The sequence below is a fragment of the Centroberyx affinis genome, unplaced genomic scaffold (genome assembly GCF_046629955.1).
Source record: "Centroberyx affinis isolate AG114_WGS23_722 - 3 ecotype Tasmania unplaced genomic scaffold, CSIRO-AGI_Caff_v1 ptg001797l_1, whole genome shotgun sequence".
NCBI lineage: Eukaryota > Metazoa > Chordata > Actinopteri > Beryciformes > Berycidae > Centroberyx > Centroberyx affinis.
In genome coordinates, this window is record NW_027280187.1 from 182,741 (window position 1) to 208,582 (window position 25,842).

At 42.0% G+C, this 25,842-nt stretch overlaps 2 protein-coding genes across 2 annotated transcripts; one reads left to right on the forward strand and one right to left on the reverse strand.

Annotated features, from left to right (window-relative positions):
- The first annotated feature begins 323 nt into the window (after positions 1-323).
- Positions 324-19,433, forward strand: b4galnt3b (beta-1,4-N-acetyl-galactosaminyl transferase 3b). The gene is made up of 20 exons (XM_071529528.1): positions 324-772; positions 3,294-3,349; positions 3,437-3,493; positions 5,168-5,263; positions 7,563-7,653; positions 8,115-8,215; positions 8,716-8,783; positions 9,897-9,975; positions 10,124-10,190; positions 10,414-10,548; positions 10,680-10,789; positions 11,094-11,194; positions 11,863-11,930; positions 12,055-13,330; positions 13,680-13,939; positions 14,046-14,199; positions 14,292-14,364; positions 14,481-14,634; positions 15,671-15,797; positions 16,578-19,433. The coding sequence occupies exons 1-20, from the start codon at positions 637-639 to the stop codon at positions 16,693-16,695; spliced, it is 3,327 nt and encodes a 1,108-aa protein (XP_071385629.1). The 5' UTR covers positions 324-636; the 3' UTR covers positions 16,696-19,433.
- A 2,313-nt stretch (positions 19,434-21,746) lies between these two features.
- On the reverse strand, positions 21,747-24,856 carry tnni1c (troponin I, skeletal, slow c). The gene is made up of 6 exons (XM_071529518.1): positions 24,824-24,856; positions 23,964-24,005; positions 23,684-23,815; positions 23,489-23,578; positions 23,159-23,341; positions 21,747-22,109 (listed from the first exon to the last, which is right to left on the reverse strand). Exons 1-6 carry the CDS (start codon positions 24,845-24,847, stop codon positions 22,008-22,010), a joined length of 573 nt encoding a protein of 190 aa, XP_071385619.1. The 5' UTR covers positions 24,848-24,856; the 3' UTR covers positions 21,747-22,007.
- Between the last annotated feature and the right edge of the window lie 986 nt (positions 24,857-25,842).

Consider the following 25,842-nt stretch of genomic DNA (forward strand, 5'->3'; position numbering starts at 1 on the left):
CCCCAATGACGAAACGCGTGAACAACGTTTTTATGAGGCCTACGGCGTACCAAACTGGAAACATGCACATTTCATTCGTGTTCAGTTGTAAATGAAAGAATATAATTTCCCCAAAATGTCCCGTACACCCCAAATACTTAATTTATCCCCCCCACGCACCCACCCCTCAAACATGACAAAATGTAGGCTTTTATTTTGAAAGCAAAATCGACTGTTTTCCGTTCTTATTCTGGCTGCCTCTGGCTAGCTTTACGCAGTTGTGTGCAGAGAAGTGGAGTTGTGTTCATTCAGTTGTTTGTGCCGCTTGTGTGCGCCGAAGCGAGACTACGAGAGCAGAGGTCAGTGCGGTGGCAAGGCGCACTCCGTGTTGAAAGAAACAGGAAACCTCTTAAAAGTTTTAGATGATCGAGAGTGCTCAATTTAGATTACCGGTTGTCCCTGATGGTGAGATTATTCGCGGGATGAGAGCCACCAGGGGCCGTGCGCAATGGGGACATCCAGGGCGCCGGTAGTGCGCACCCACCGGGAGTAGCAGTGGGTGGGAGACGGGCAGGCTCATGGTGGGGTCGGTCCCGTCCTGACAAAGCGGGCCGCCCGACTGATGAATAACTCAGGAGATCTCACCGAGGAACCAAAATGATCGCGTCTTTTTTTCCCCTGAAGAAACTGCGACGCAATGGCAAATGTCTTCTCTTCGGGACGATCCTGGTGGTCGGAGCTTTGGCCGTCTACCACGAGATTGTTGCTGCAAATGCATGGAGATCCCATTCCCGTAAGTTGTGAAGGCTATAATAACAGGTCTTATTCAACAAGTGTGCACCTTTTTTGTGTTTAGAAGTATGTCAAAGTATTGGTTTCCTTTAGATTGGACTTATAGGCCTATGTGATGGATAACCTGACTGCTGACTGTCGTCAGTCAACTTTTAGCAACAATCCTGAAAATTGTAGCAGGATTCTACACAGATATTACAGTAAAACTTAAAATATCACGCAACTACTACTACTATATAATATCCTATAGTAAAAACGTAGGAGATAAAAGCACCATAAAGTACCATAAGGTATCCATAATTTCACTATGGAGTACCACAGACACTCTTAGTCCCTATAAGAATATTACAGTATTTTATTTTGTCTTTTTTTGTTTTTTTTGTTTTTTGTGGAGGGCACTGGATGGGACACAGGAAAGCATGATAGCCTGCAGCAGGCGAAACAACAGGTTGATTACTTATCCACTAGAGGAGATGAAACAAAGTGTGTGTGTGTGTGTGTGTGTGTTTTAGAGTTTGAGAGAGAGAGAGTGAGGGGAGGGGGTGGGGGCATGGGGTCAGATCACAGGGTTTCCACTCAGAAGGATGTGTAGATTCACACTGGGTTTCCAAACTTCCTGCTCTCGCCAACTTCTTTACCACATTTACACCTCAGCCTGCCATCTGTTGCATTCCACTCACACCCAAGTGTAACATCAGGGTGACACCATACCGGCACGGAAGAAGGAAAGAATAGTCAGGTGTGTGAGTGAGTGCCCACTCAAGAGAAACGACAACGCATTATGCACACACACACACACACACACACATACACATTGTGAACAAAGCCTGACGTGTAAACACATGCCTTAGTTTGTAAGGACCTACATTACAGGGCTCGCCTATCTACACACATACATTCCTGGGCTATAGCCCCCTTGTCACAATGAGGCTATTCTCAAGGGAAGGACTCCACACGGCTCTCGAAAAGGAGATATAGACAGACAATAGAAAGAGAGAGAGCCTTTATCCCTTCTTGATTTCCATTTTTAACTCTGTACTAATCACAGAGGAGGAGATGCAGTTTAAGGGAAGCAGAAGAGCTAGATACGGATTTTAGACAATTGAGATGTGGAATGTGCATAAGGGGCCACAACTCAATATCAGGAAGATGTCACTATGATTTCTTGAGTTGACAAGATCATGAGTAGAAAACAAGGATGTCTCTATGATGTCTAATTTGGACCAGTGTCATGTCTCACCTCAAAACACGTCAATGTTGAGTCCTTGAATTTCACCAAACAAAACCTTGAAAAGTAACTGAGAAGTCCTTGAATTTGAGTGTGGGAACCCTGTTGTAAGAAGCAAAAAAATGCATTGTCAGTGCTATATAGTGTCTAGTGTGAATATGGTAAAGAGGAGAAGAAGAAAGAAGGGAACGCAGACTGGGTGAGTGGAGATGGATCTCAGTTAAAAATACCCCTCTCTTTCTTTTCTCAGCCACCACTCTAGAATTACTTTGTGTGTTACCAAAATTGGCCCCATGTCTCAAGGGAGTTTGTTTGTAGATCTCCACCCTTGTGATAATGACAGACTTCCAGTCCACTAGTGCCTTAACCCCAACACACTCACACACACACACTGACACTGAGGTGTTCTCTTAAAATACATACTAGCCTATAATTTAAAAGATGACAGAAAAGGTTAGGAAGTACATTTCTGCATTATATTTAAGTCTGCCGACCCATGCCTGCCTGTGCCTCTCTTTGAAGGCACAAGCTTTCTAGCCGTGCAAACTAAGCTTAGGCCTGACTGCCCACTGACTGAGTTGAGTTACATTCAGCATACATCAGCAGAGACTTGGAACAGTGAGTGGGTGGGACTCTGTTGGGACACTGGGCTTCATTGTTCATGCAACAAAAGCCCACCAGGAAGACATGGATGAAAATGCATCTGACATGAGAAAGAATAGCCTGAAAATGCATCTGAAACACCGACTACACCTGTAGTACGTGCATGACCTACTACTGAGCACCTGATCTGTTACAGCGATGTAGCATGTTAGGTTTATGACCGTATGTGGCGATCGCCGACACAGTGTAGATAAACTATGAGTAGGACAATGCAAAGGCTGTTGGTTATTGGACGTGCAGCAGGAAGGTATCCGTGCCAAGTTTTCAGCGGTAGTGTTTGAGACTCAAGTTAGCTATTACCAGGCTTTGTCATTCATACACGTAGGAGTGTGTCGCTCTCTTTCCAAAACCTTGCAGTTGTAGCTGTGAGTTTTGCTTATTTCCCTATATCCTCAACCATCAGAAGCAGATCAAGCCGTGAGTCCTTGTTTCGATTAGAATGTTTTTATTTGAATACAAAGCCAGGAGGAAGCCGAAACTAGAACAACATCTGTTCCACCTGCATGGAAAATCACAAATCTCTTTCAAATCAATGGATGACTGTGTGGCGGTGCTGTCCATCTCTGCACCATCGGTGTATGTCCGGCTTTCGGCTTTGCACCATGCTTATTGTTTTTACTCACATCCTCAGGTATGAATCCTGCCATTGAAGACCGCACCAGGATAAGAGCCGGGTCTGACCGAGGGGTAAGGATTGTGCATGAAAGAGAAATAGAAAAATGTATGTGTGTGTGAAGAGGAAAGGTCATACATATTTAAATTTGTGTTTTCCAGATGGAGGATTCAGCTGCTTGGAGTTCCAGCTATACTCCACAAGAATGGAAACCAGAGGTGCGTGTGTGTGTGTGTGTGTGTGTGTGCGTACGTGCGTGTGCGTGCATGCACGCTTGTGCGTGTTTGTGTGTGTGTGTGTGTGTATCTGTCTTGGTTGTGCTTTTAAAGGCTCAGCTCTTCTCACCTCTCCTGAACTCTCAATAACCTGCCTGGGCCTGCCCAACACCCTCACACTTTAGTGTGTTTGCTTGTGTGTACAGTGTGTATCCCCAGTGGAGTGAGCTTGAGCAGCATCCATTTCTCTGTTTTAGGGTCATCATGTTTCCACTATATTAAGCTGGGCTGTTAATGTTGGCTAGTTGCTAGCACCTCATATTTCATGTTTGGGGTTTTCTAATTGTGTCTGGCTACATAAGCCAGTATAACCAAACCTTATATCAGCATTGTAGTAGCGTCACTTGAGTCCGAACACAAGTCCCAATGATTATGTTTGGGTGGAGAGCCTTCAAGGCTAATCCGTGATTGCAGTATGGTGCCTGCTTTAGAGGCGCAGTCACCCAACCACTGGCTTTGTCTAGATAGTGATTTATTGGATGTTTTCCCACTTTGAAATGAATCATCAGATTTGATACACTGATACAAGGCCTGTCAGTGTTACCGCCAAAGTTTCACATTAGTCGGAGGGTGTAAAAGGTTTGTTTACATGTGTAACGTTTGTAAACACTGGAGTAAAATACACTCATATTTTGAGTTGCAGTGGGTTAAGAAAAGTCTGAACAGCTTATGTTCCATCTGCAAGTCAAAACACCTCAAAAACAGATGTGGATATACACAAGATTTAGATGGACCAAATAAATTGCTGCATCTTTGAAGCATGAGTCCAGTACGAGTCCCACCGAAGTCTCAAACCGAATATGTTGAGAAGATACAACTCAGGTAATTGTCACAATTTGCAGAGACCCAGCACTGCACCCCAGGATTGAAATAAAATAAGATTGAGCTTGACAGAAAATGTGCTCCTCAATTTGCCTGACAAATGGCCTTTGAGCTGGGCGTTAGGGCATGTAGTGAGGAGGGAAAAAAAAGGCTTGTTAAATGATTATAGGTAACAATGGCCAGTGCCTGTGAAGGGTTTTGAGTCATGATTTTATAGCCCTTTCTCTAGAGCAGAGCCACGGTCATACTAATAGTTAACTGCCTGTGCTGACGACAGCTAACTGGTTAGCTTGCCCACTAATGATGATGGACTATTACAGGACTGGTAGTACCAAGGCTTTGGCTCTGACCTATTCTGCCCCCGTATAGCAGTCAACACACGCATGCACGCACAGCTCAGATCGCATTGCCTCTTTGGCAGAAGTCACAGAGGTGTAGGTTTACAGGACATATGGCTTCTGCTGAAACTCCACTGGTTCTTTTTTCATGTTTGTGTTCTAGTGTTTGCTGCTGGATTCTGCTGAAGCAAGGGGGAATTTGACTGTGGTTTCAAGTGTCAAACTCAATTAAATTTCTGTAATCTGTTCTTGTACCTGTTTAAAAATGTCTCTTACTTAAATACTGCTATCATTGTATTAACCACTGGTAATGTAGTTGATCTGTCTTTGTTTGTTTGGGCGACTATAAAGGCCAGATGGTTGTCCTGCTGTTGGGTGGGCACCACTGCTGAATGAATGTAGCACAAACACTGGTGTGTTCTCAGCATTGTCATCACTCTGTCCTCTCTTCCTGCAGTATAAGGGACAGGTCAACCTGCATATCTTTGAGGACTGGTGTGGCGGTTCCACAGCCGAGCTCCGCAAGAACCTGCAATACCCGCTTTACCCCCATGTGAGCCAAACCACTAAATATTAAATAATGATGTTTAATTATATTATATTATATATATTATATATATTATAGGTTTTAAAACATCTCGCCACAAGGACTGTAGTTGAAAATTAGCCAGCTGGCTAACACTAGCACATTTACAGAAATGTCGATTAATGTGTGTTGTCCTTATAAATAAATAAATAAACAAACAAACAAACAATTGATAATTGACATTTCTATTGCACAATTCAGCCTTTTGTGCACAGTATGTCTTGGTATGATACATCCATTTTGGAAACATATTCTAATTAAAATTCATTGGTTCATATTTAGAAAACACAGATGATTCTATGCCCGGAAATTTAACCGTTTTGTAAGCAAAAGTCTTAAAATGATACAGTAATCTTCTACAGTAACCCATAATGTGCTTTACTGTCATTCCAGACATTATTTTGTTAGATTAAGCATCAAGTTTTTTTCACAAATGGTGGATATCTAATTTTAGAATGAAACTCATTACACTACATCATTTAGCAGACACTTTTGTCCAAAGCGGCTTACAATAAGTGCATTTTGTCAACAGTAGTCAAACCAACTGTATATCATAGTCTTCATCGGCCAAACCTTTAATAGGAATAAGTAGCATCAAGAGTAGAAGGGGTAGAAGATCAGTACATGATAGGTTAATTCAAGTGGGGTCCAGGTGTAGGTCTCAGTGAAGAGATTTGTCTTCAGTCTCAGTCAACCTACAGGAGCAGGTGGTCGCTGCAGTGTAGGCAGAGCAGGACAGTTGGTCGTCCAGGATCACCCCTGGGTTATTGTCAGTCAGAGAGGGCAACACAGTGGTGTTCTCAGTGGTGATGGAGAGGTCTGTGAGAGGGCAATCTTTCCCTGGGAGAAAGAGTAGGTCCATCTTATCAAGATTGAGCTTGAGGTGGTGCACAGACATCCAAGCACTAATGTCTTTAAGACATGCAGAGATCATGTGCCCATCAATTTGTGTTTCTGAGGGGGGGAAGGAGAGGTAGAGTTGAGTGTCATCAACATAGCAGTGATAGGAGAAGCCATAAGAGGAGATCACATGGCCGAGGGATATACTGTAGTGTACAGAGAGAACAGCAGGGGCCCTAGGACTGAGCCCTGAGGGACACCGGTGTTAAGAGTGCATTTTCTGGACAGAGGTCCTCTCCATGAGACCTGGTATGAGCGGTTAGTCAAGTAGGATACGAACCAGGAGTGTGTAGATCCTGTAAGGTAGGTAGGTTTGGAGTAAGGAATAGTGCTGTTAGTGTCTGGATGATGGAAGGAACAGCTGATGTCCTCCACCTTCTTCAGCAAACAAAATCATCAGCTGAGAAGGCTTTTGAGTATGTATCATATCATACTATCGCTGGAGTCCTCCAGCGATATTATGATAAGTACTGCTGGAGCGAGTCAGGTAAATCAGGTTAGATGGGTTCCTACCTGAAAGTAGTGCCATGTCTGTAGGGGCCTATATCTGATCTTAAGACGAGGATGGGAGAGGTTACAGCCCTAGTTACAGCCCTAGCCGTGTGTCCCTATTCTCTGGCCTTCCCTCGACTGACTCCTGCAGATAGACTCCGTTGTCCTTGTCTGCCCGGAGGCCAACAAGAAGAGGCTTACGCTGTAGAATGACTGGCCCCAATAAGTATCGGTTCACCAAGTGGAGCTCAAGCCACTCCCAGCAAATACTTGAACACTAACTCACTTTGAAATTTAAATAGCTTCACCTAAACTAGTTCCAACTACTAAGCACCAAACAGTTTTAAAATTAAACACAGATTATTAGATGCATACTGGTGTACTGGTTTCAACACACAATTGGTTCAACTTAATTATCCAGGTGGAGCTCAAGCCAGTCCCAGCAATTAGTACTTGAACACAAACTTGCCTTCCCCCCAGCCAAACACTTAACTGAACCAAGCCTGAAATAAAACAAGATTCTACACTGCAGACAAAACTTCACTGAGGAATATTTAGGTCCATTTTCATAACCATATTGAGATCCTGCAGTTACATTAGCTTATCATTTAATACCTGCACATACACATTTTTAAAAGGTAATGCTGTAGTTGTTTAGTAAACTGAAATTCAATGGGTAATTTTCTCTGACAAAAAAAATATTCCAGCACCAACTCAACAGGCACGCACACACATGTATACACTGTTGTGTTCACTCAGACACACATTCTACATCCACATGCTAGATCCCTGTGTCCCAAGACCCAAAATTTATCCTCACTTTGAGCAAACATTGTGGCTGACTCTCTGTGTTTCCCTTTTCTCCCTCTTTCAGTCGAGAACTACAGTGCAGAAACTGGCTGTCACTCCTCGGTGGACCAACTACGGGCTCAGGATCTTTGGCTACCTGCATCCTTATACTGATGGTACTACGTTTCTCCTTCTTTATCACTTCAATCAGGAACACTTTAGTCACAAGTTAAAACCACTTATTACAACAAATGGTAATATAGTTATGTTTGGTGATTATGGCTCTGCTCTAGCAGTGCCCAGCTTACCCAGCAAGCATGCTGAAATCCCCCCATGGGAGTCGACAGAGCAGAGCCAGAGCAGCAACTTTAAGGGGCTGTGGGCTCAACTGCATAGACTAGGCTGGGGAGGTGGAGGTGAATATTTACCGAGCAGCAGAGTGTGCAGCAGTTGAGAAGCAAGAATCAGTGTAGGACGAGGCCATTTAAATAGACGGCCTTGTTATGAGAATGGATAATGATTGGTGTGCCTGAACTAACGCAATGCTTCATTTTCACAACTTGTTGCTGGGATATGACTGTACTAGCTACATGCACCTCTTTCTCTCTCTCTCCCTCTCTCTCTGTCTCTCTCTCAGGAGAGTTTGTGTTTGCGGTGAGCTCCGATGACAACTCTGAATTCTGGCTCAGCCAAGATGACTCTCCCCTCAACTTGCAGTTACTGGCCTGGGTTGGCAAAGTACGCATCTCTGTCATCTCCTCAAGTTTACCAACACGTATATGTGTACATGTGTATCCATATGGGTATGTGTGTATATGTATGTGCATATGTATGTATATACAGTATATGTGTATATGTATGTATATGTACAGTATGTATGTATATGTATATACTGTGTATATATAAATATGTGTGTGGGTGTATGTATGTGTGCACTTATGTATATGTGTATGTATGTGTATATGTATATATATATATATATATATATATATATATATATATTTTTTTTTTTTTTTTTTTTTTTTTTCTTTCTTTCCTTTTTCCCAATGTAAAAAAAAGGATTAATAAAAATGTGGTCACAAAAAAAGCGTTATGCGTGTTATGCTGTGTGGGTGTGTGTGTGTGTGTGTGTGTGTGTGTGTGTGTGGAAGGGGTGGGGTGAGGGGCATGGGTATCATCCTTACATACTTGTCAGTGCAACATTTTTTTATATATGCTTCATGTGTTTGTTTTTGCAGACCGGCACAGAATGGACAGCCCCGGGCGAGTTTGAGAAGTATGCCAGTCAGACTTCTAGACCTGTTAGGTGAGTAGGCAAACTACTTTAACTATAGACCATTGACAGTTACTCAACAGTGTGCAACAGTGGTTGCATTGTATGCACTGATGATTTGGACCTCTTAAAACATGTGTTGCACTATATGTGTGTGTGTGTGTGTGTGTGTGTAGTAGCGGCAGTGAGAGGATATATTGCCTTAAATCCAGAGTGTAAATTTTGATTCAAAGTGTGTGTCTATTTTGAAACGCTGAATGAGAGTGAACATAATTGAGGGAGAGCTGAGGTTCTGATTTTTCTTTTGATAAGGACACAGAGCCAGGACACACACACTGACACATTATCTCTCTCTCTCTCTCTCTCCCTCTCTCTCTCTCTCTCTCTCTCTATCTATCTATCTATCTATCTATCTCACACCACACACACGCAAACAAACACAGACGTGTTGATCACATGAAGATAAAAGCTGATGAGTTTCATTCTGACTGCAGAATCTGTGCAGAATATAAGTATAACAATCTGTGAAAACTGAAGAAGCAAGTAGGCAAATTAACTGCAATATACACGGTGTGCAAAAGTGCATCGTACTCACATTCACGACAAGTCTACAGAAGGCCACACATATGTACAGAAAGTGTTGTGGGGTGAAGACTAGTTTTGTAAAAAACTAAACTTATCAAATACATTCACTTTACAGATTAGCATTAGCATATGTACAGACTGTGCTGTTCGGATCTGTGCATTGCAAGTTGTCCCTTTTTACAAGTACTGTATGTACAGAAAAATGGCAAAGTGTGCAAAAGCGCACTGCCATTGTTGTCTTGACATGGAACAAGAAAACTGTCAAATGTGCTGACTGAAAAAAAATGGTCAGGCATCAGCTGCAGGCTTGTGAAGGTATAAATTACTCTACTTGAATCTTGACACAAGAGGCCCTGAGATGTTTGGAGATAAAGGCTGTGGTTTGTGCAGATTCTCATCTGACTAGAAGCTGCTGTAGCCTGTATGTAAAACAGTACAGCCAACCAGGACTGACACTAATCCTGAGCTTGAAACTATATGATTTGAGCCCTCTGGAGAAACCGTATCGGGTGTGTTTTGATATGACTGTGAGGTAGTATGTTAACTTTTACTGTCTGACAGGCTGTCTGCCCAGAGGAGGTACTTCTTTGAAGTTATCCACAAGCAGAACGGCAGAGGGACAGACCACGTGGAGGTGGCAGTGAGTAGTTAGACTAAATACAATATCATAAATGTCTTCTCCCTCTCTCCTTTTCAGTGGTTGCACCTCTCATGTCAAGTTTGTGCTCATTTTGTGCGATGTGTAGTGTGGTGGGAAAACACATTCATTGTATTTGTTTTTTACACAGTGGCAACTCCTGGACGAAGGCTTTAGGTTCATGGTTATTGACTCCAAGTACATCTCCCTCTACGTTAGTAAGTACACACAAACCTGCACACCAGAGTGAATTTTCCTTAGAATCAAGAGCGTTAGTGCAATACCTGTCTTACAGTATGTCATTATCCAGGAATGTTGACATTTACTATAAGTCCTATGCTACAAGGAAGTTAAAAACTGGGTGCCTCGCTTTAAGTTACACCCACCACTGCCACTAGCAAGTATCAGTACATTCTAATGCACTGTGGTTTCATCCCACAGATGAGTCTGCCTTGTTGATTAGTGATGTAGCTCACATACCACAGACAGCTGCCAGCCATGCACACACCGCCAGAAAACAGCCCAATGTCATGGTGGACATGATGAGGGAAGACCCCCGAGACACCTTCTACCATGGTGACACATCTCTCGCGCCCTCTCTTTCTATACTGGACTGGATACAAGTATAATGCAACGTATTTTGCTCTCTTGAATGCACAAACTAATCTCATGTCTGATCTGTGTGTGGCGTGTTTGTGTGCGCACAGTGCCTTTGATAAACAGCAGATACCTACAGGGGGTTTTGCCAGACTGCTCCTACAAGCCCAGCTATATTATCAAAGGCTTCCCTCTGCTCCGCTACCAGGGACTGCAGTTTGTAAGTTATTTAAATGTCAAACCTGACTTTACTTCAATTCTAAATCCTGTGGCATACATACAAACACACACACCTTGTAATCTGTTTTGTGGCAGCGCTTCACCAGGGATGTGCAACATGGCTGTGTACATTGTGGTCGTGTTCTTTTGTCGTCTCAGCTCTGTGCACACCTGTCTAATGCTGACAGGGAGGAATAGCTCATATCTAATGATTGATGACAATATCTAATGATTCATGGCTTTTTGTTACATAATGGTAAGCTCTCGTAGCTTTAACAGCATCTCATTTAATTTCTTCTCCCCAGGTCCACATGTCCTACATCTACCCCAATGACTACACCCGGCTCACGCACATGGAGACAGAGAATAGCTGCTTCTACCATGAGAGCCCCTTCATCCTGCAGAGGTGAGACCTGTGGGACAAAAGCATGAGAGGAAAAACACAGCACAGGTAGATATGTAGTAAGAGTTAAAGGGATGGGACACCCTCATTTGTAGTTGTTCTCTGCCTGCTGCAGGATTTAGAAAAATGCAGAAAAAGAGGGTGTGTGAAGTGGTGGGGGGTGGGGGTGGGAACGTGTATGATCTTTCAAAATCTCCATACCACCAAAACGTCATCATTCAAATTAAGTCAACCACTAGTTGGCAATAGAGAGCAGGGATTTTCACATCCAGATCCAGAAAACAAACATTATGCAATGCGATACCATGATTATTTATGTGATACATTATAAGATTGCCATTAACATTGATTGACAGCTGAAAAAAGTGAGTTCCTGGGTGTCCTATCCCTTTAATATGATGCGCTATACTGTAAAGGCAGAGGTAGATGTGCGATATCACCATCAGAGGGTGCTGTGCCTGCTAATTTACTGAGTATCTGTAAACACTTGCTCATAACAGGAGAGCAAGTGTTATTGGTTTTTTCTTGTTTGTTTTTTAAATCACCCCTAGATTTGAATCTCATTTTATTACATTAGACTGATTTGTGATTCTAAAGTAACCTCAGGCAAAATAGCTCTATTGTGTTCTAAATGTTTGCATGTTTTGATGTTGTTTTATTCTGTATCTCAGGTTTGGCTTCTCTAGGTACATGAAATTGGACCGTCCAGATGAGCAGGATAGAAGGGACACAGCCAGAGGTAGGTAGTCCACCTAGCCAACACACCATAAGTCTCTCTTCTTTCTTTAAACTCCTAAAGGTTAATTTTATTGGCAGCCTGTGTCACTCTCTCTCCTTCTGTTTCTGCTTCTGGTGATTGTTAGATTTTGGTTTCCAGCGGAGAAAAGTGGTCCTAGATGAGGAGATAGAGTTTGACAAAGAAAATGCTCCCAGGGAAGAAGGAGCAAGGCAGCACCAGATAATGAATAATGGCCTTTTCCCAGACTATGGAGACGATTATGATGATTATGCTCGGAGACGCAGGCGCAAACTCTTCTCCTTAGACACGCAAAAAACTGAGAGCGCGCTGAAGAACACTTCTGCCACAGGTCTGCACATAGAGGGGAGGAAGAGGAGGCAAGGGAAAGGAGTTGTCTTACAGCCTCAACCAGAGACGGAGAAACCAGCAGCACTTCTGCAGTCGGTGCCAACACCAGCCGTCGACCGTCACAGACTCCAGCAACAGAACCCAGCAGAGTTGAAACTAGAGAGCCCGGTGAAACAAGTTCAACAAATAAAACCAACACGAAGGCTAAGAATTGCCAAGAGACAGAAGCTCAAATCAGTAAAGGCAGACATGAGACCAGGACAGAGAAATCCACCCGTACCAGTGGAGAGAGAGCAGCCCGGAGCAAAGGAGAAGCCGGTCGGCCCCTCACATCGTCCCCAGATGGATTCTAAACATCGTCGTGCACAGAAGCCTCTTAAAAAGACCAAAGACAACCAAGTCCAGAGGCTCAAGAACTTGCAGCCTCAACCCCTCGACAGGAATATCCCTATACCCATAAAACCTACAGTGGCCCAGCAGCAGAGGTATGTAACCCGTACTGTGAAGGTCCAGACGGCCGTCACCAGTCCACAGGTAGACATCAAAACCCCCTTAGTAAGGCTTAACCAGATGGACGCAGTTACCAAGAGCCTTAGGGAGAGGGAGATAGAGGTGAATATGCCTTTACAACAGGATATAGACAAAGCTATCCATAGAGTTAGGATGACCACTAGGGCTAAAATAGCCAGAGGGTGGCTAGATACAAGAGGAGAGGAGGACAAAGTGGGGGAGGAAGAGGAGGTGAACAAAAGATTTGAGCGAAGGAGAGAGAACAGGGAGAGTGAGAGAGACTCTTTATGGGGACCAGTAGGAGACACTGAAGGTGGCGAAGCGGAGGAGCCGGCCTACGAACTCTCCCCTGCTCCAGTTCCAGTTGACCCTGAGGTCAACTGGGGCCAAACCTTCCAGGTGAACCAGCTGGACCTTCAGGTGCTGCGTTCAGATTGGATAGACCTGCACTGTAACGTCTCCGGCAACCTCATCCTCCGCCCCAGCGATGCTCAGCCCATGGTCAAGGCTTTCATGGACAAACTCAACCACATGCACGGCCAGTAAGTGTGTGTTCTTGTGTGTGTGTGTATATGCACCTGTACATCACCTGACTCGTGAGAAGCATTCATGGAAGAAAGAGTGAGAGATCCACAATTTGAAAAAGAATTACTCATAACTCATAACTGCATACTCATAACTCGTCATGTCAGTAATGCACACTGGAATACTTTTAAAGATAACAGCTATCTTGAGAACTTTTTGAATGATCATTTCCATGCAGTATCTTTTAAGCATTTTGGAATTCAAACCCCTTCAAACATAATTAAATACCAAGTAGAATCATCTGCACAGATTGCATAATTGTTTCTCCGCAAAGCCCTGTGTTTCCGACCCTCCCTGTCTCTCTAGGCGGTTCACCTTGGTTCGTGTGGTCAATGTGGAGAAGCGCGTGGACGGGGGCCAGGGCAGCCGGTACCTGCTGGAGCTGGAGCTGAAGGATGCGAACGGCCAGCTGCTGCGCCTGTCACACTACATCTACGCTCTGATTCGCAACAAAAGGCAACACTTCAGGGACTTTCATTTCCAACGGTCGGCCCCTCAGCTGGTGCTGTGTAACCCTAAGGGCTTTAGCTGGAATCCTGCTGCCACTGTCCACTTCATAGTGCCAGGTACACACACTTTAACCGATGCTCATCTCAGCCTGGTCCAAAAGACACATTTTAGATGCTCGCCTAGCTGGGAAATACTAATGTCTTGTCTGTCCATCTGTCTCAGTGAAAAACCAGGCTCGCTGGGTGCAACAGCTGATTGTGGACATGGAGGAATTGTATAGAGAGACAGCAGACCCCAACTTCAACCTCATCATCACAGACTACAGCAGCTCTGATATGGACGTGGAGAAGGCTCTACAGGCCTCCACACTCCCTAGGTACGTGTTTGTCTTTGCATCACGTTTATACTGAATACCTACCCATAAAGCTTAGCATGTATGTATGTATGTATGTGTGTGGGATGTATCAGGTACAAGTACATGAAGCTGAATGGAAACTTTGAGCGCTCTGCTGGTCTACAGGCTGGCATCGACACTATTACTGTGAGTACTGCGCCGTCACTCGGCAATAAAGCCCGAAAGATGAATTAATAAACGTATGCATAGATAGTGATACAAGATCTATTTCATGAATCTTCCCCCTCCTCATTCTCCCTCAGGATGACCACAGCATAGTGTTTCTGTGTGACCTGCACATCCACTTCCCTCACTCCATCATCGACACCATCAGGAAGCACTGTGTGGAGGGACACATGGCCTTCGCCCCCATAGTCATGAGGCTGGACTGTGGGGCCACACCCTCAGACCCCCGAGGTGTGCGCATACACATGCATGCACACTTATTGCACATTTATTTATCTTTTGTTTTTTAACGGACAGCGGGCGGCCACACTCACCTTCAGTATTTTTTATTTTTATGTAGGTCATGGTTCCCATAGGCATTGAAAATCCTTGAAAGTTTGTGGATTTGAGAACAATAAAATAAGGCCTTAAACGTTTTTGAAAATGAATGGATTGTCTTTAAAGTACTTTATTTTTTAATGAAATATAGCACCCAAATTCATCAATATGGCTCAGCTGTGTTCCTCTCTTCGTCCCAAGATCAGCACTTCACATCCTGAGGAAAACCTTATGATGGATATTTGCTTTGATATAGCAGCAGTTTTAAAACAAATTATGTAATCAGGATTTCTTGACTTGATAAGATCATGAGCAAAAAATGAGGCCTCTATGATGTCTAATTTTGACTAGTGTCATGTATTACACCAAAACTTTCCAATTTTTAGTCACCAAAACTTGAAACTTGTTGAAAAGTCCCTGAATTTGATCTCAAAGTGAGTGTGGGAGCCCTGTTAGACAGTTGTAAAGCAGAGAGGGAGACAGATAGGGGATTAGACAGATAGTGGGATTCAGTCTTAGGCTAGCATGGGTGCATGTGTAACTCCAGAGATGGAGGGCAGAACTACTCGACTGCCTCTGGGCACATGTCCTCTTCTGTTGTACTGGCATAATCACGTTGTAAAAGCAGCTCATTACCTGCAACCACACATGCTCAGACACATTATCTCCTGTAGCCATGGTTACACAGTCATTTCAATGTGACTTTTAGTATCTGATCATGCCAGGATTTTGCTCATATTGCTACCAGATCTTCAAAACCAGATATATAAGAGGTCAGGCCCGCATTGTGATTGGAATTCTATGTACTCTGGACCCCATCCAGCTGCAGAACAATCATTTTCCCACCAAGTGTGGACATACGATATAATGTCATAAATTCTGATCTTTAGAATCAGATGTCAAGACTCACGTGGAAATCACAAGTGTAACCATAGCCTCTGTGTTGCAGGTTACTGGGAGGTCAATGGTTTTGGCCTGCTGGGGATCTATAAGTCGGATTTGGATGCAGCAGGAGGAATGAACACCAGGGAATTCAAAGACAGCTGGGGGGGAGAGGACTGGGAGCTGCTGGACAGGTGCGTTCTTTGTTTTCTCAATTTTACATGCTGGATAGACCTTTGTTGTTTGCTGTTCTAGTTTTTTCTGTTTTTTTCTCTGTTGGTCGCTTTTGCTTGCTTCTGAGTTTAAAGGAAACATCCACCCTAAAACATTTGAATACTGTAAAAAATGGCTGGTGATGTACCTTGCATTTCTGGGCACATTTTGTTGTTTTTGTCTTATTTTGGTGTCAGTCCCTCAGAATCCAAGAACAAGGGCTTCTTTGTAGACTCACCATTTTGCACTGACAGTCATAAAGGGAGAAATCCATCATAAAAGAAGAAGAGATACCAATTTCTCCTCTGACAGCAGCCTCAATAATCCATAATGCAGCACAGCCACAAAATATGTTGCATTTTGAATAAGAGGTGCGACTCTCACCTTTCCTCGACAGGAAAAACTTGCTCTCTTGCTGTTAGTTATTGTTCTCTCCATCTACCTGTACTGAATGCAGCAAGTTCAGGCATGTTCTCTGTGAGTTGTCAGAAGGCATTCTGGGAAATGTAGAAAATCACCTACTGAACTAGACATAGATGAGGCAGGTTGTGGAGAATGTGGGCACACCAAAATAGTAAATTTGAACACTTCAAATCACATAATAGCTTCTGGAATGCATTCAACATCACAGATTGATGATATATAACAGTGTAAGAGTATCTGAGGGTGGATTTTCCTTTAAGGCTAATGGTAAAGAAAAGCTGTGTCGTGGAATCGCATCACTGATCACCTCTGTCGCTCTCCGCTGCTCTCTGCTCCAGGATCCTCCAGTCTGGTCTGGAAGTGGAGAGGATCTATTTGAGGAACTTCTTCCACTACTTCCACTCCAAACGTGGCATGTGGAACCGGCGCACGGCCCCCAAACAGGTACCCAGGTAACCTTGTGTAGCCATGACATCGCCACAGCCACAACCACGGCAACCAGAGCACTTTAAGCCCCACCCACGATTCCTGCTACCTAATGATAATAACCTGCTGACTGGACTGACTGAGAGGGTACGACAGTAGGAAATCCTGACACTCCAGCTCTCTGAAGCAGCAGTTCCTCACGTTCCTCTTTGAAGCAGCAGTTCCGTGTGGCGATAGTGGCGTTCACCACTAAGGAGATACTACTGATACTGCTATGCTGAGAACTTAATTCATACAAGATACTGTAACACTGGATGTACTACTAACTACTACAAGGGTACTGGCAGACCTTTGCCACTGACTATATGATACTGTATCTGAAGATACTACTGTGAACCATGTTGCTGACTGGAGCTGTGCTGATCTGCACTAGTCACTGCACGAACTGACAAGATCCAAAGAAACATTGGGGGCAAAAAAACACACTCCATGTCTGCAAAAACATTTGTTAGTTGATAGTACTTGCATACACACACACTCCAAGACAATCTCTTGATAAGTTGCTTGTACAAGAAGATCACAGTCTTGCCCAGATACATTCTCCAAGAGTAACTGGACAAGCATGACAGTTTGATTTGTTTTTGACATGATGGAAAAAAATATTTGACTGTTGGGTGCACATTGTGTCTGGCAGGCATGGCCTTACTCTGTCATGTTGTACATGATGGAAACTTTTATATTTATTACACCAAGATTCATCGGGGTTTTCATTTGGTGTTTGATGTTTTTTGACATGATGAAATCAAGAAAAATCATGATTTAAAAAAAAAAAAAGTGTACCTCGGTTCACCAATTGAGAGCCTTCTCTCTCTATTTGTCCTCACATTGCAGCTCAAAATGAAATGTGCCTTCTTCTATGACTCTTATTCAGGTACTGGGGCTATGAGATGAAGATGTTTCACCCCCCACAATATGTAAAATTGTGAATGTAACTGGTCCAGAGACACTGCTGAGATTAAGTCGGGAATAAGCCTTAATCTGGAAAAATAATCAAATATTTCAATGGTTTTCATGTATGACTCTCCAGGAATAGGAAATCCATGACTTGGTTAATGCATGTGTAATCAGACACAGGTATGAACAGTTGCCTCAAAATACTGAAATGGATTTAGAAATGTATGTATTTTAAATTGATGTGGTGTGAGATATGTTCAGCACATTGCAGACATTAGCATCAAAAATTGGAAAAATTGAAACAAAGTAAATTTTTATTTACTAAAGCTAGAAAACGTGAGAATTCTTAATGTGCCTGTGGAAAGGCTTTTTCCCATTTTTAAATATATTTTTTTACTCGCATTGCTGAAATTCTTATGCACATTTACGCTCTGTGGCCTCTGGCGGTGGTGGAAATCATTGGCCATTATCCTTACACTGCCATTGCCTAAAATATTAGTTGGAAGGAGTACCTCTCCCTTTTATATTCATGCAGTCTAATTAATTTGATCCAGAATAGGCAAAAGCAAGGACTATCTTAAGATATGACAGCCTGTGAAAGTTTATTTGTATAAGTTCATAACGGGCCATTTTAGTGAAAGACTAAGCTTAATACATGTCCATCCAACCAGCTCAAAGTCTTTTCCACAGATCTAGCTATGGACTGTTGAAACCTACTGAATTTATTGGTTCTATTGTTTTGATGAGCATTTGGATGTAGTGCCTTGTCGTAGTTTGATACAGTATATATAATATCACTCAGACTGTAGGATCAGAGAGACACAATGCTTCACTCTTGTCTTTGCACTCTTAACCAGTGAGCCGATAAGGTTTGACCCTAGGAAATCGTTGGTTTTACCGTAGCTTCTGAAGTTTCCCATTCCAACAGTAGGAAATACTGTTCTGGCTGTCAACAAATAGCATTATGTTAATAGCAGTGAGCGAAATTAGATCTTGTATATGTATCAGATTGTTTTTATTATTATTTAAGACAAGATTAATGGCAGCTTTCTCCGATTATTTACATTCCGGTCGAAAGAATTTTATGGTTTTCTAATTGTTTTCTAGAGATTTTCTAAAAGTTGAAACATGTTCAGTTGTCATTCAAGGCAGAAAAACACTACACAATTTTGGTCTGACCCTAAACTTTGACATCAGCCTGCCAATTCTGATACTTATTGATCCTAATTTAACATAAAATGTGCACAAAGGAAAACTCTGATGTCACTGTCTTCACATTTGCCTCCTGATTTGAGAAAAGTCCACCGAGTGCTGATTGGTGGCTCATGAAACTGCCAAAAGATGTGTAGTGTTTTGTTTTTTTTCTTCGTTCTCATTGTACCAAAGCATTCGGGCATCTGCAATCTGTGACTTATGACATTTAGAAGGAGAGAAGTTTTTTTTTTTTATTGTTCTTTATATTTATTTTGTTTACGGCTTCATTGATGTATGTGCCGTCTGCCTTTGTCTCTGAAAGCGTTTCAAAGGATGATGCAGAGCTTTTGCAGGGAAAGTTGTGTGCCTTTTTATTTTTGTAAGCTAGTGAGGCGGTATCACGCCTCTGTGGTTTAGTCAAAATGTTTTGTGCTCTCTCTCTTTTCTTTTCTCTCAAAGTGCTCTCCATCTCTCACTCAGTTCATTAGATATACCTCATCCCTCTCTTCATGTTGGGGGTAAGTCTCTCTGCCTCTGCCTTGTCTTTAGGGTTCAGGAGTCTCTTCTCTCAGGGAAAGGTTTTTCCAACTCCACTGTCTTGACAAATCTGAGGAATAAATTGCTCCTAAAATGTTTCTGTTGCCTTTATTTCCATTACATCCTGTATACTTTTTCAAAATTGTCATGTTGTAGAAGTTGTTATAGATGTTATAGAGTTGTTATAAAGTTGCAAAATATTACTTTTATTAAGTAATAAGTAAATATTATTTTTATATATATTTTTTTTTATATTCAACATTTCAGATAAATATCACAAGGTGGATCTGCTTTGACTATTTATTTTATGGCTGAGGTCTCTGGATAACTATTGAAAACCAAATACACAACTGGGAGAAATAAGGTTATGAGAAATTAGGTTATCACAGGAACATTTTGCCAATGAAAACACAATTAGTGTTGTAAGAAGCAGCTATGCATGTGTGAAACAAGCTTTTCAGATACATCATGATATTGAGAGAGACTTTCTTCTGCTGCAGAGAGTTCTTCTTCTACAGCAGTGAGTTCTTCTTCTGCAGCAGAGAGTTCTTCTACAGCAGTGAGTTCTTCTTCTGCAGCAGAGAGTCCTTCTGTGGGACTTGACAGGGATTGGCTCCAGCAGCACAAACACCAGGGGGCCTTTCCAGTCACTCAGGGCATGTTGCTGGGCAGAGAACAGCTCATAGTTTCACCATTCACCTTGACAAATTCACAAAGTCCTGAGACTGTACAAAGAGTTTCTTGTAGCTCTCCTCCACACAATTCATGATGTTGTCATCGATCCAGGAACAAGGTCACACGGCCGAAGTGTTCTTTCTCCAGGCGGGGTAACAGCTGAGAGTCAGCTGTCAGACCCACAGTATACACAGGTACCACACTTCATCCACAGCCTAGCACAGCAGCACACACACACACACACACACACACAGCCAATGGCAGAAACACGGCCACCTGCATTACAGCTTCACAGGGTAAAGTACAACATTTCTGGATGAAAGTCCCTCAGTGATACAAGGGTTTAATATTGCATCCTGATTGAACTATTTATGTCCTTTTATGTCAAAAATACTGGAGGAGAGCCTGGTTGCACTGGGCCCCAATACTCCTGAATTGTGCTCAGAGAACAAAAATCCCCCGCCAAGATACCCTCGCAAAACTTTATCTGTGTTTCCATAGTGAACATACAGCCTCATGTACTGTACTTTATTTTCCTTTGCCCTGTTTCTGATGCCTGTGGAGACGTATTGGCCCAAGCTGCAGTGAGATAATGACTCAGTGTATTGTGCTGTGATTGCTTTGCAACCCTGAATGTGAAACATTTATAAGAAAAGATAATTGAAAAGAAAAAAAGAATGGCAAGACAGGCACACTTGTAGTCTGTGGGCCAATCCAAAAGTAATGACTTACTGAAACTGCTCAAAAACCAGTACAAATTGCAGTCACAAGTGAATGAGATATTTCCTCAGTTTGGGCAGTCCTGTGAAGGGGACTTGATGTTGTGATCTAGGATTTGGCACAGCTCTTCTGAGACTAAGTTAAGGTATGGAGGCAAGCTGGCGATTGTTTAAAAGTTCAGACAGAGGGCTGTCTGATCCTCCAGAGGCCCATGTTATTTTAGCTCAGACTGAACCATTTAAAATGGTGTTGAAAGTGCTCCACACAGTAAGAATGACAGTTTGACTGTACCCGTGCATTCAGGCACATACATGTTTACACAGATGCAACACTCGTAAATTCCTTAAGGGTTTCTCACTCCATCCCGTCAGTCAACCTTCACCTCGCAGCCATCCTCTGATGTCACCCCAAGGACAGCTACTGGTGTGTGTCAGTGTTCATTGTTTATTATTGGAGAGGAATTCATTCCAGTGAAGAATAAAGGCTAAGTATATCCCGGCTCTGACAGAAAAACTATCTCTGCCTTGTCACATTAAAGCAGTGGCATGGCACCCAAATACTGTACAGGAAAAGCAGCTCCATGGAACTAGTGTATGATACCTTATTTATTGTATTACTGTGAGTCTAAAAAGCAATGTCAATATGTCAAATCAACTTCAAGTAGGAAAGGAAAGAAATTCATAATTACATGAGAAGCATACATAACTAATATGTTTGTCAAATTAAATCTCATTTGCTGATTATCTGCATCTATCTCACCAATAAAACTGAAACTGTCTGTTTAGAAATGTTATATACTCCAGTACTAGAGCAGAGGTTGTTTTTGGGGGAATGGCAGTAAGCAACACTTTTGTACAGTGTTGTATATATTGTACAGTCAATATGTGTGAGTAAAACAAGAGTTGGGAAGATATTTACAAATGCATTTTATTCTTACACATAGCAGCACCACTAGGCAGTAATACACATTCACATGGCTATTTTTAATAAAAAAGGACTACTTGAGAAAACAATAAAAACTGCAGTGACTTGAGAGACACGGGCATTCCTAGTCTTGTGCAAAAACAGCAGCTACTGCATGCAGAAATAATTTTGCTGGACAAACATGGACAAAGTCCAAGTCCAATGGGGCAACTTCTATTGTTCATTTCACTGACTCCTTCATATTCCACCTCTAACCTCCATCAAGCCCAAGTCTCCCTGACAATATTTACTTCGGTTCCATTTTCCCCTCTACTCCTTGCTCCCCATCAGGAGTTTTTCTACTGGCCGCCACCAGCAGCATCAAACATCTTCTTCCTGCCCTCCATACCAGACATGGCCTCCACATTCTTACGCCAGTCGCCCACCTCCATGGTCAGCTCCTGAACGCAGCAAAACACACATTCAGTCTGTTAGGTTTTTGCACATTCATTTTCAGTAGAGTAAAGCTTTATTATCCATGAGGGGCAATTTGTTTCAACATATAGGGCAAGATTGAGACTGGATGATAGTACAAAAAAACACATCTAATCTAATACATCAGATACAGCAGCACCAAGATTAAACAGTTAATAACTTAAGCCCAAAATTAAGAAGAAAAAAATGCTTCAACAATCAACAGACTGGTATACAGCAATAACTGAAACCAGCATCATTAACATCACTTAACACAGTGATTCTCAACCTTTTTCATATCAAGGACCCCAAATTTAGTACACATTAGAGCCACGGACCCTAATTCTATTCAGACCCAAATCTGAGAATATCTTTATTGTTAGTTTTATTGTTTTACTGTTGTTAGTTTTGTCCAGAATTCCATGACTATCTGTGTTGTAGGTAGAGATACCAGTGAAACAATGATCAAAATAGTCTTCTACATTCTCTAATTGTGTTAACTTCCTGTACATAAAATAATGGTGAAGTTTAACAATTCATCAATTTGCTGGGGACCCCCTGGAACCCCCTCAAGGACCCTCGGTGGTCCCTGGACCCCATGTTGAGAACTGCTGACTTAACACACCTCCTGGAGTCAAAGGCTGTATTTGTTAATAAAATCAATTACAACTGTCACTCGTGTTGAATTATTGTAGAGTGGACAGCTCTATGTCTTCTTGTGTAGCCATAGTAAGTAGTAACTTAGGGATTTTATTTTTTATTTTTTCCCTCCTTTTGAACAATTCCCTAGAGGCTACACTATCATGTTTAAAATATAGTCAGTGCTACACTTATTCTTAGCAACCTTGTCTGTACATATACTTCTTAAAATTTCATTCTGCTTATCTTTTCATTTCTTTTTTGTACTTTGCCTTGTTTCACGTGTACAAATGTGCTCTTTTTATGTTTATTTACGATTTTAGTGGGGTTTTTTATGTAGAATTCTGCGCTGTTTTCAGTCCACCTTACAGCAAGAATGAGTCAAATCAAGTCATACCTTCTCTTGTTTGATGTCCTCTTTCTTCACAGACTTCAGGTTGGCCCTGAGGTCCATGGAGCCCTTGTGTTTGGACCCCAGCAGAGCTCTCATCATCTCATCTGCAGACACTCTCACCTTCCTCAGCGCGGGCTTCTTGAACTTCCCCCCGAGGTCCTGCACCTTCAGCTTCAACTCGTGGATCTGAGGCATCGAGAATATCTTTACTGGTGACTTTTGTCAACAGAAACTTTCCCTCTAGATCTAGATTCACCAGATGTTCTAATATTTCGACGAGTTGCATTAAAAACGCTGTGTGCCGTGTGTTAAAGTGCACGTTTGAAGGCTTACGTCTTTGTTGTTCTTGAAGACTTTGGCCTCGCATTCGTACCGTTCCTCATCCGTCACATCGATCTTGGCATGAAGCTGCTTACACATTTTCTGAAAAAAGAAAAGCGTAGAAAAGAAGAAACATCATGCTTTATGACTTTGTCTGAATGTAAATCATCACGCGTGGATCGTGGTTGTCTTGTGTCTGTCCCTCACCTGCAGCTCTTCTATGGTCAAGCCAGAAAACTGCAGGGGCGGCAGCTTCGCGGACAGGTGGCGAACCTTCTCCTCGTCTCTTGCGGCATTCTCCGCCTCCAGCTCCTCCGTTGCTCGAGTGAGCAAGAGGATCTGGACAAGTTAAAGGGAAGATGGAGAGAAGTGAATGCCTTGGTGCATAATAAGGGCTCATAATTTTCCTGAAAAACTGCCCTCTTATAGTGAGAGTTTCATGTACAGTTCATTACACATGTGTACAAATAATGCAACATGCCTTTACCTTCAAAGAGAGCTTGCGGGAGGCTGAAATCTTGCATTTGGGCTGGAAATAATACAGAATATGACATTTAAGTGCTGACTTTTTAGTTATAAATTAGGCCTACAACATACAATTATGTGATCCATCCATCCACAGATTTCTTAGTTTACCTCTAATAGCCCATATTTGTAACAGAAAGAATGATTCAAATATTTTCCATGGCAATGGGAAGGTACAAGTCACTGTTTGCTTTTATTGGAATTGCGGGTTAGGGTTGACTGTCACACTCCTCAATTGATTTCTTATTATATCTGTCCATATGACTCAGTGAACCAAACAGCACCCTCAGTTTACTTTACACATATAAAATCTTGTGTGCCTCAAAACTGTTGAAGATGTAAATGAAAACAAATTTATCTGTCCCTCACAAACCCATCAGCATGATTCACACTGATGTAGGTATAGGTCTGAAAACATCAACATCATTTAATATTGATTTTTGCTCAGTCTCTTCAAGGCTGAAATAATTAAATTCAAACTTTTTTTTATCCTTCAGTAATTTTGGGTTAGGTCAAAGTCAAAGTCATCTTCTTACAACTACAAATTTCATTTCTCCTGAATTGGGTTTATTTTGGTTGTACTTTAGAATGTAAAACACTATTATTTCTAATAACAGTCCGTTGAAAAACATTTAGCTTTACACAAATTCCGCTTTGAATAATTTTAAATTTAAAAAAAGCAACAATTCAAGTTATGATTCTAAAACATTCTTCTCCACACAGAGAGGCTGGTAAGTGGAGAGGGACAAACAGTGCAGGCAGACAGCTAACTAAATGAGACTGTTGCTGATGAGAAATAGTTATTTCAGGAGGTTACATTACCTTGGCCTCTGCTTTAGGGGGCATTGGTCTGGGGACATGCTGAGGAGAAAGGAATAAAGACAGCAAATGTAAGCAATTTGAAACATATATATATATATATATATATATATATATATTTTATTTCACAATAAGTCTGTAGGCTAGATAATAGTGTACGCCACACAGATTAAAACTTACATCACTGTAATTGCCATGTGGAATTTGTTGGAGCAGAGAAAAGCAGAGATACACAAACAAACAGGAGACAACATTATTTTCTGAGATAAAAAATGATTCATAGCGAAATAAACAATTAGGCTAAATACACTTTTAAATGGTGAAAACATAGAACTTACTCATCAGCCATTGTTGAACCTTTGAGAGAAAAAGGAAGCTGTTAGATGTTATAAAAATAAACAATAACCTGTGACCAAGAATTGGTCCGCGGTCCAAAAATGTTTTTTGCGCAGCTGGACTTTTTAACTGCACTAGGCTTTTATATGTTACAAACATTGCGCGCTCTGGTATGGGTTCGCCAGAGCGCGCAACGCCCCAAAGATCGTAAATGGAGATGATATAGCACTCCAGAGTGGAAAAATGGTCTGCCTTCTAGTTTGTAAAAGTGGACGAGTCACACTGAAGAGAAAAAATGACTTTTTCGCTTTTTTAGCTCATTCTAACTATATGACAAATAGGACAATTTATGCCCAAGAAATGGCAAAGAGTTCATTTTGTTGAATTTTTATATCATCTTCGTTGTGTGCCAGAAGGCGCACATAAAATGTGGATTTAGGCTACTTCCACTTTACCTCCTGATAAGGACGGTCTGTTACAGAACTAAAACAAACGTGTCTTTATCAAAAACCCATCACAAAAGCTTAACGTTTAGCTTTGAACGTTAACAATAGTTTAGGTTTGTGCGTGATATGGTCCAAATAAACCTTAATTATGCACAACCTAGCCAGCAATTAGGCATGGGCTATCCCTTGAGATGGTGTGAGTGTGAAATAGGGACACCGTAAGAGCTCTTCTCTTTTTCC